Source organism: Penicillium crustosum (genome assembly GCF_028827405.1).
Source record: "Penicillium crustosum strain IBT 35664 chromosome Unknown utg000002l_segment0_segment0, whole genome shotgun sequence".
NCBI lineage: Eukaryota > Fungi > Ascomycota > Eurotiomycetes > Eurotiales > Aspergillaceae > Penicillium > Penicillium crustosum.
Window position 1 is genome coordinate 1,037,128 of NW_026623123.1, and position 10,001 is coordinate 1,047,128.

Here is a 10,001-nt window from a genome sequence, read left to right on the forward strand (position 1 = left end):
AAAACAGGACATGGCGTTCTTGGGTCCTGGGGGTTGAGCCTCAATTGTACTACATCTTTATCTTTTACACTACCTTCTTGTTTACTCTTCCTCGAGTCGTTTCATGATGTTTTACCTAATCCATTATTTTCAATCGCTATGCATACATTATAGCCCGAAGGTAATTGTAGGCAAACATTTTATGGATTGGGTAGATACAAGTTGGAAGGAAATTTATGCCCATTTTAGTCTCAAGGCAGAAACATTCTAGTAGTCTATCGTTACAGCCCTGTGACTAGAACTCTGTATACAAAGCTGTTAGTATAATTTCCTAAAAGTATTCTTTACTTACTGTTACAAGCTAAGGCATGGAGTAAGATGCTTCATACAACTACCTGCGTACTGGGCTTAAAGAAGGGCGGGTCTGCACCAGGTAGAGAGTTTGATAAAGGCAAGGCTTGTATGGAGTACAATGGCATCTCAAGGTCAGAGAGCTCAGTGGAGGCAATGTGTACGACTAGTCGTACAAGTCGTCGACGGGTCCGTTCTTATCTCGATATGATATGAATTAACTTGCGAAATATCTTGGTGTGAATGTATATAGATAGTAGTATATATGTAGATAATAGTTATGTAGGTGTACATTATTAGCAAGGCTCCAAATAGAAAGAGTGCCAGTCATGCCCGAGTCATTGGAAGGGTTGAAAAGATCTCGAGAGGCAACATCTCCAACGCCAACCCTAACAATCGCATAAGGGGGAATAAAAAAAAGAACAGAGAAAGGAAGTAGTGAACAAAGAAAAAGGTATAGGGGAATGCAAGATGTGTACATAGTCTCAAACCAAAAGAGACTCCAGCCAAATATTCCATGTACAGGAGACAACAAGCCTCGACCCAAAATAACCAAGAAAGAAAAAAGAAAAAAGAAAGAGAGCCATCACATCATGTCATATCACATCACATCGCATCAACCTCAGAAATGTCAAGTGTCAATGCCCATGTCGCGATAACAACCCACCAACATCATGAAGCTCAACATCAGCATCGGTCGTCAAATCCGAAGACGCTGACATTGAAATCAAACGCGGCCTACCAAAAGCCGACGCCGGGAACGGCAGATCCGCAGGACCAGGAACCGGCGACCGAGGCCCATGCGTAGCTCTCGACAGCCCAAAGATTCCCAAATCCTCCAAAAGGCCCTACTCCCGGGGCCTCTGCGACGCTGCATAGGCTCCACAGGAGAGGACAAGGTAGTCTGGGCACGCACATGATCGGACCCAGACTCCGGGGCTGATCTTGTAAGCAAACCGCCAACATCCGAGAACGAGACACGCCGCGACATCTCCGACGTGGGCGATATCTCGCGCGGGGACTCGTTTGTGCGCAGGTACTCGCGCGGCATGACTTTCGGTCCGAGACTATCTGTCGCGGAGCGGTCGTCGTCTGAGCGACGGGGGGCAGTGAACGACCAAGTTGGATCAAGGTTTCCTGTTTTTGCCATGGCCAAGGGCATTTGGGATGATGGGGATGATGGGGATATTGGTGGTGGTGGTCTTGGAATTGCAACGCGGGTTCCATCCGAGGTGCTGGGGAGTTTGTATATCTCTGGGTCTAGACGGATTCCCAGACCATCTGCTAGTTCTGAGTCTGAGCCCCATTGGTGTTGCATGACTGTGTTTCTGCGGAAGAAGGATTTATCCATGCTTTCTGTGACAGAGGCTGAGCCTTGGGCGCGTTTGTATTTTAGTTTCTTGACGCCGCGGTCTCGGACGAAGGAGCCTATTACTAGGACGTTTGAGACTGCTGTTGCGGCGAGGATTTCGAAGGAGGCGAGGAGGGAGCGGTATGGTTGGGAGCCTCTGTGATCGACTACCGAGGGGACGCGGTAGCAGGTTATGGCGACTAGTATCAGGGATAGGCAGAAGAGGGATGCCAGGGCGAGACGGCGTTTGAGAGGCATTTGCACCATGAGGATTATGGGGACTGGGATGGCGACGAGGAGGAGGTCGGTTATCACGTCGCAGGTGCCCATTGTTATTAGGTTGACGTAGCCGCTGCGGCAGGTTGGGCCTGGGTCTGGGGTGACCTGCCAGTAGTGGTCGAAGGGCTGACATTCAGCTAGGGTTGCGATGACCACGGCCACTAGGGTTGAGATGAGGAAGAAGGAGATGAAGCGGAGGAATAAGGTTGTTGATCGGCGCCAGGTAAGCCCTGTGACTCGCTTTAGGAATTCGCATACGGTCACTTTGGCGGTCCAAATGCTATAGTTTTTTTGTGAGTCACTTTTGAACTAGCAGATCCAATGGGTGTTGTCTTACAAGATGGCGTAGAAGATACGTGCCGCAAGAACTAGCTTGCTGCCTAGTTCTCTGTTCGCTATCTCCTTCTCCGTCAAGCCTGTGGTGGTGGTATTGTTGGTTCCCAAGATGAGAACGAAGTGCACGAGGACCATGCGAATCATCAAGGGAATGACGGCGATCATCATGACTTTGTCCTCGGTGAAAAAGCGTTCCACACGAATATAACGACCACATACTCGGACGACGATGATAACCAATGAGAAGATAGTAGCCCACCAGCTCATCATAAGGGTCGGATTGATCTCATTTCTGCTCTGGAAAGCTGGTGGTGTCTCTTGATAAATGCCACGCGGGACCAGCGACATGGCCACGGAGGCCATGGAGGCCATTATGCAAGTAAAAAAAACAGCAGAAGCGCAGAAAGCGATTCACAGTGCTTTTACATTGCTCACACGTGGGAAAGTGTGGGGATGTTTTAGGTCAGGGTTATAGGGCAGGATTGCGGAGACCAAAATGAAGACGATCTTGACAGATGGGGAAGATAATATAAGATCATCTTGTACGGAGTAATGAATCGGGAGAGATAGGGGAAATTAATAAAAAGTTTCAAATGGTTAAAATGTCCTTGGAAGACGAGAGAGGGGAAAATGATCAAGGATGACTAGATAAGCCAAGCCTCCCATATAAACACAGCCAGTGACATTCGACTGGCTAATCAGGGGAGATTCGGGGGGATGGGGGGGGAGGAGATTCACACTTTATTCATACTTTTTTAAACGTCTCACCTTTTCAGATCTGTGTTACGGTGAACGATCATATGGAACAAAGAAATAATGGTAATCGCCTTAGCATGACATTGTCTACGGAGTAATCTTCCTCCAATGAGGGTGATTTGGTTACATTATGTACAGAGTAGCTATATGCCCTGTTATAACACGGAGGGGGAACGGGCGTTGGTTATACGGAGTAAGGATTTACAAGGATTTACGGAGTGCAAGGGTTTACGATGTACACGTGGACTTTTACTCCTTTCAAGATAAAGTCTGTATATATCCATGGATCGGATATCCACTTGGGCACAGATCCATAGATGAACAGGGGATATTAAGAGGCCAAAAGGAAATAAGATAAGCGAGTGGGCAGTTCCATGGTTCTTACGGAGTACTTCGTACTTCGATTCTTGATATCGTATTTTAGCCCCCAATGAATTAAGTCCAATGAGTCCAATGAGGCCAAGATTATCTACGTCCGTACCTCCGACGGACAATGTTATCTCGCCAAACCTTATGATTCTCCCAAAGATTAATCGCGCAACGCTCATCCAACCACAGCTGCCGCCGAGTCTTCCCGCCTCTCATCACGAAGCGACTCAATTCCAGACCCAGCGCGAAGCCCGCTCAAGACAATCCGTAACTCCTGAAGGAACTTAGTAACTTCCGCCTCCGTACCGACAGTGATACGGAGACAACCCTCACACCCAAGTTCTTTCCCACGGAAGCGGACAACCACACCACGTTTCTCCGCCATAGCCTCGTAAGCCGCAAGCGCAGTCACGTTACTCGGTCGGCCCTCGGCGTCCAAAATCTGCACGAGCAAAAAGTTGGCATCACTACCGCCAAGGAATTGCCCCACACCGGGGATCGTCGGTAGCTCCGTGAGCAAACGGTCGCGTTGCGCGATGATCTGCGAACGGAAACTGTGCATCACTGCCATGTTGGGTGCGGTGAGTGCCGCAGATGCGAGCGCGCTTGTAGGGCTGGAGATGTTATAAGGCGCCTTGAGGCTGTTGAGAAGACGTGCGACTTCCACACTGGCGTAGGCCACACCGAGACGGATACCGGCCAGACCGAATGCCTTGCTGAGTGTCTGCATGACGACTAGGTTGGGCCACTCGGTCACCCACTCTGCCAGACTAGAGCCTTCCGGCGCAAAGTCGATATATGCCTCGTCGACCACCACGATGCCGTTCCATGTTGGGTGCTCGAGGACCTTGCGGATGTCCTCTTTGCGGATCAGATTCGCGGTCGGGTTGCCCGGCGAGCAGATGTAGGCCAGCTTGATTGATGGGTCGGCCGATAGGGCCTCGTTGACTTTATCGGGTTGGAGGTGGAACCCGTTCGTAGCGTCGAGTGGTACCTTGACGATTTCGAGGTCGTTTACCTGCGCGCTGACGCTGTACATTCCGTAGGTCGGGGGGCATGTGAGGATCTTGTCCTTGCCGGGGACGCAGAAGCAGCGTAGGAGCGCGTCAATGGCTTCGTCCGAGCCAACTCCGCAGAACATGTGCTCGGGAAGGAGGGTCTTCGGGGTGTGGTGGTGGGTATTGCGGAGGTTGCAGAAGAGCTGCTTCAGCTCAATCTGGTGACTGGGAGGCACGCATTGTTAGTTCACATTGGTCTGAATGGGACGCGACGGTAGAATTTCACTCACGGATCGGGGTAGCGGTTCAGACCGAGGAAGTCAATCTCCGGCTTGGAGGCTCCCGTGGCATTGCCGGTCGGGGAGGATTGCAATGCTCCCTCGCTGTTCAGGGCAAGACCAGGGCCAAAGGCATTCTCGTTGGCGTCGAGGAGGACGTTCGTCCCATCATCTTTGTAGTCACTGACTCATTAGCTCGCCGATACCGGTGATTCGGAAAGGGTAGCACATACTCTCTGGCACATCGGTAAGGCTGCAATGCCAGGATATTAGGACGGGCGCATGTGGCCAAATTAAAGGGAGATTTTGAAGCCATTGTGGCGAAGAATGTGAGATGTTGAAGTTCCAAGGTTGGTGGGGAGCCCAGGTGGGGGATTTTATCGGCACTCTATGACTATGACTCAAATGCCGATCTATATATTCTATATTCCACATTTACATATCATCACATAGTAAGACGTCTTCGGATACATATTCTCTTTATATGCATCTGTTGATCTCTCGATAGAGCTCATTGCAATGACCCCACATAATTTAAAGGCTATACATAGAGAAGCCCTCTGCACAGTTTTATACTTTTTGCCGTCTTCACCTATAAAAAGAGCACATCTAAAAGACAAAAACATACCGAGTGTTCTTCCACATAATATTCCTATTATTGTTTTGGGTCAATCAGATCGGATTATCAAGATAAAATCTAGCAAGAAGCAATGTCGTGCTTATATTCAACCCTTCCTGGAAATTCATTTCCACCACTGCTTTTTACCACCTTGGCACTGCGTTCTCTCCTGGGTTTTTTATGAGTGGCAGCAAAAAGAAAGACTCCGCCATCTGGATGACACATGCCGGGTTATTATCGTACAGCTTATTTTTGAAATCATCCAAAAAGCCTTCTCTGTCTTCCGTAGTATACTCGAAGCCTCGTTCACTTGAACAGCATCTACACGTTGGCGTACGGTGTCCAATCCCTGGTTTCTTTCTGTTACTTCGTGCTACCTGAACAGGTACATATGTAGGCGAGTAACTTCCTCGACCTACACCTTCAAAGTAGCTTATGTGGTCTTGTCATGTCTTTTTTGGCAGTTCTTTTGGTAGTTTGTTTAAAAGTCTTTGTGGTTTGTTAAATCTCCGATGATCGACTTCAGTGCGTATACAACCCTAGGCGCCCACAATGGATGGATCTGATATGTGATTACATAAGATTTGTTTGCCCGGGGCGAGGTCCCGAGGTCGGCCCTTGGGTGTATCCAAGATAGGCAATTTCAAGACCTCATCTTGATGATCTGAAAAAAAGACGTGCCCGAGAAACCAACCGTCCAATTTTATATCACAGTGTTCCTCCTAACAAATTCATTTGAACACCCACAAGCCAGAGCCACAACTGCTAGTTCCACACATTTCGGATGTGATCAGCTCAAAAATCACTCTACACACGATTTTATGCAACTTGTTCGATATCGGTGACTTCCGCATCTGCAGTAAAAAAATATGGCCTTTGAAGAACTATCCATTTTACCGGCGGATATAATGGAGTCCCAATTATCCACAATTGACCTCCTAATGGCGATGTTCCCGTCTCCGGGTGAGCTGGAAATCCCCGAATCCACAACGCAGTGTGTCGAGAGACTCCGCGACTGGTGCGAGAATCCGACCTCCTCACCTCCTAAAATCCCGTCAAGTATTTCTCTCACCGTCTGTCTACCAATTGCAGACGGAGATAAAACAATACAAGTCAACATTTCCGTGTCGCTGCAATGCGATAATCCAGAGACACTTGACCAATCACCGCCATTGGGATATTCGCTTCGACAACCAGAGTGGATGTCCAGAGCCGAAGTCGCCGGACTTACTGCCTCAATACCGCAAGGCGATGATGCCCTAGAGGCATTCGAGTACATCCAAGCAGAAGCTAGCCGCTTTCTTGAAAGCAAGCAGTCCCAGACTGTGACCCCAGAAAACACAGACAGAGGGCCAACTGTCCGAGTCTGGTTCTATTTCCCGTCTCTGTCAACACGTAAAAAGAGGGATGATATGGTCAACCTTGCGCCGGGATATGCTCTGACGGGCTTCGTGCTGGCGGGAAAACCGGGAGTATTGTGTCTTGAGGGTGCATCGTCTGATATCGATTCTTATATGAGTTTCATCAAGACACATTCCTGGGGTGATATCCCTAGTCATCAGAAAAAGGTCAGCGAGAGGTTCCGGGAGACAGAGGGCGTTGAGAGAGTGTTTTCGGGGATGGAGGAAATTACGGACTCGCTGGGAGAACGAGGTGGTCAGCGGGCCAATCGGGGTGATATGCAAGCGCTGGAGGCGTGGCTAGGGAGTAGAGGACTGCAAGAAGCATTTGAAAAAGTTATATTCTAGTGGTCATATACTCCGCCCTGCATTTTGCATGTCTACTTGGCAGCTACACGTGGGTCTTCTTCCAACCTCAAGGGCATATCAAGCCAGTCAGTCTGTCTCATTCGATGATAGATACATGTACATACAACATAGGTAGCTATAAGCACCATATTTCCTCTGTCATGTGGGGCCAATAGCGGAGCAACATTATCGCCGCTACCCCAAGGTCCTCCGAGATACTCGCCGACTAAAAGTTGAGACAACAAATCAATATTCCTTTCCTATAGCATTTAATGTCCGATATGTGTCCGTGTCCGCTGTGTATGGCTACTTGTGTTTTGTCTTTTGCCTTTACTACATACACTCTGAGATCGAACCTTGTAAGCTAGTACTATATATGTGCAAGAATACCCTTTTGGTTGATAGTAATTGCTCTCAAACTTCAAATAAATCGACAGATTACCCAAATTTTAACATTTTCTTGTGCCAAAATGTCTCCTGAAGAAAAGGCAGAAGCTACAGGCAGATATTTCCTGCCCCGTAACGTGGAAGAAGCAGAGCGCATGCAAAACCAGCATGAGTGGCTCAAAGGCGGCGCCGATGGCCTTGTGCTGGCACCAATTGACTTGCAGCGTCGTGGGATGCGTGTTCTCGATGCCGCTACAGCTGACGGTAAGCCATTTACGACCTTGTGGAAAAAAGCGAATACTAAAATTTGCAAGGGTACTGGATGAAGGACGTGAAAGCAGACTTTCCAGACGATACTGAATTCCTTGGTTTCGATAACGCGTAAGCTAAGATATTTCCTACTAACATCTCCATACTGACAATCACCAGACCGGAGGGCTACCCACCTCTCAGTACAAACCCTCCCCTCAAGATTGTTCAGCAAAGCCTAGTCGAAGACTTCCCTGCTGATTGGAGCAATGCTTTCGATTTCGTCCACCAGAGATTCGTCATCCCATTGTTCAAAGCCGAAGAAGTCCCGTTGGTACTCTCCAATTTGACCGGATGTGTGAAGCCAGGAGGCTGGATCCAGCTTGTTGAAATGGATTTCCAGACTCCGGTATCCGAGCCGCTTGAGTCGTGTAAGGCTGTTCAGACAGTTCACAAGTTGACCAGCGGTGTGGTCTCGGATCCACTCGCTGCGACAAAGCTTGCGGGAAGATTGTCTGAAAATGGCTTTGTTAATGTTGGATATAAGGCCGTTGATATGGTTGCTGGGTCAGCTAATCCTGACCGAGAAATGGGTGAGCGTGGCGCTCGTAACATGTTGTCGGTGCTTGGGTTCTTCCAATCTGTTGCTAAGTACGTTCCTTTGCTTCCTGGTAACCATGAAGGAATGCTAACAATATAGGCCTGAAATGATTGGCTTGACAGAAGAGGAATGGACGGAGCTGCCTAAGCGTTTTGCTGAGGAGATGGAGAAGTATAAGGTGGCTTTGAGGGTTTACTTTGTTTGGGGCCAGAAGCCGGAGGACGCACAGTAGATAGAAAGCAACCTCCAAGCTGCTATTTCATTTAGAAATTGACTCAACGTACATATCAGATTTATTAACGTCTCAAGTTGTAGAATTTTACCCAAATCTGCGGGGTTAAGAAGTGGAAGAGTTGGTATATAAAGCCGGGGAATATCTCGGCTCTTAAAGGAATATGACCTGCATATCAACCTTGTGGGCTCACCCGGATGTTGTTAGTTTGCTTTATTATTTAAATACATGCATCTTCCTCAAGTCTAGTTTCGTCCGCTCCTCATTTTACTTTAGTTCCCTCAGACGCACCAGACCGTTTCCCCACTACTCTCTCCTCATTTCCAGGGAAAGGAAACTTTATCATCATTACAATTTCTGCCTCCTATTCAAAATGAGTACCGAAACTAGCTCTTTTGATGTTCTCATCGTGGGCGGTGGCCCTGCTGGTCTTACAGCAGCTCTAACTCTTGCCCGTCAAGACCACACCTCAGTCATTTTGGATTCTAAGACCTACAGAAACGATAGAGCTGGCTTCATGCACTTAATTCCTGGATTCGATCATGTGGCCCCCTCCGAATACCGCGACAAAGCCTTGTCAAACATTCTCGCCAACTACCCACAAATCACGAGCCGCGACGCGACCATTGTCAAAGCCGAGGGCCTCACACCTGGAGGCTTTGCTCTCACAGATGAAGCCGGCAATATCTGGTCCGGAAAGAAGCTCATTTTGGCAAACGGGGTTGAAGACATCTTCCCTGATATTGAAGGCTATGCCCAGGCATGGGGGACTGGAATGTGAGTTTTCATGTCAATCCCGCACAACCATCTAGCGCATAATGCTAATATGACCAAGTTTCCAATGTCTCTTCTGCAAAGGATACGAAGAGAAGGGCGCTGATTCAGTTGGAGTCCTTGCCATCGGTGGCCTCTCCAGCGCGCCCTTTGCTCTCCATGTCGCCCGACAGGCCGCTGCTTTTAGCAAATCGATCACCATCTACACCAACGGCTCCGACGACCTGGTTAAGGAAGTAAATACTGCCATTGGAGAGACAAGCAAGTTTAAAGTTGAAAACCGCAAGGTTGCTTCTATTTCAAAAGTAGAGCCCAACGCATCTGTCTCTATCAAGCTTGAAGATGGCACTTCCCTGGTCGAGGGATTCCTTGCGCACACACCCGAGACAAAGCCCCGAGGCTGCTTCGTGAAAGATCTTGAATTGGAACAGACTCCTAAGAACGACATCAAAGCAGGTGCTCCTTTCTTCCAAAGCAATATCCCAGGTGTCTTTGCGGCGGGTGATAGCTGTGGAATGATGAAGAACGTGCCAAATGCAATCTTCTCAGGCTCTTTGGCTGGAATGGGAGCTTCGTTCCAACTTACTGCAGAATCGCTTGGACAGAAATCGTTGTTTGGGTAGTTTACTGTTGATATAATTCTCGAACACTCATTTTTGGCTCTAGCTCAGGATTCACAATTGAACAACCTGGA

General features: G+C 48.4%; 5 protein-coding genes across 5 annotated transcripts; 3 read left to right on the forward strand and 2 right to left on the reverse strand.

The window, feature by feature from the left end:
- Positions 1 to 1,057: 1,057 nt before the first annotated feature.
- N7487_003905 (putative integral membrane protein Pth11-like) lies at positions 1,058 to 2,668 on the reverse strand (the record flags this gene model as incomplete). Its single annotated transcript, XM_056871652.1, has 2 exons — positions 1,058 to 2,240; positions 2,298 to 2,668. 2 exons carry the CDS (start codon positions 2,666 to 2,668, stop codon positions 1,058 to 1,060), a joined length of 1,554 nt encoding a protein of 517 aa, XP_056729372.1.
- A 928-nt stretch (positions 2,669 to 3,596) lies between these two features.
- N7487_003906 (histidinol-phosphate transaminase) lies at positions 3,597 to 5,013 on the reverse strand (the record flags this gene model as incomplete). Its single annotated transcript, XM_056871653.1, has 3 exons — positions 3,597 to 4,644; positions 4,710 to 4,880; positions 4,931 to 5,013. 3 exons carry the CDS (start codon positions 5,011 to 5,013, stop codon positions 3,597 to 3,599), a joined length of 1,302 nt encoding a protein of 433 aa, XP_056729373.1.
- Positions 5,014 to 6,185: 1,172 nt separating this feature from the next.
- Positions 6,186 to 7,064, forward strand: N7487_003907 (DUF1115 domain protein; the record flags this gene model as incomplete). The annotated part of the gene is made up of 1 exon (XM_056871654.1): positions 6,186 to 7,064. One exon carries the CDS (start codon positions 6,186 to 6,188, stop codon positions 7,062 to 7,064), a length of 879 nt encoding a protein of 292 aa, XP_056729374.1.
- Positions 7,065 to 7,534: 470 nt separating this feature from the next.
- N7487_003908 (uncharacterized protein) lies at positions 7,535 to 8,533 on the forward strand (the record flags this gene model as incomplete). Its single annotated transcript, XM_056871655.1, has 4 exons — positions 7,535 to 7,715; positions 7,766 to 7,832; positions 7,881 to 8,351; positions 8,401 to 8,533. The coding sequence occupies 4 exons, from the start codon at positions 7,535 to 7,537 to the stop codon at positions 8,531 to 8,533; spliced, it is 852 nt and encodes a 283-aa protein (XP_056729375.1).
- A 373-nt stretch (positions 8,534 to 8,906) lies between these two features.
- On the forward strand, positions 8,907 to 9,930 carry N7487_003909 (NAD(P)/FAD-dependent oxidoreductase; the record flags this gene model as incomplete). The annotated part of the gene is made up of 2 exons (XM_056871656.1): positions 8,907 to 9,310; positions 9,369 to 9,930. The coding sequence occupies 2 exons, from the start codon at positions 8,907 to 8,909 to the stop codon at positions 9,928 to 9,930; spliced, it is 966 nt and encodes a 321-aa protein (XP_056729376.1).
- Positions 9,931 to 10,001: the final 71 nt, after the last annotated feature.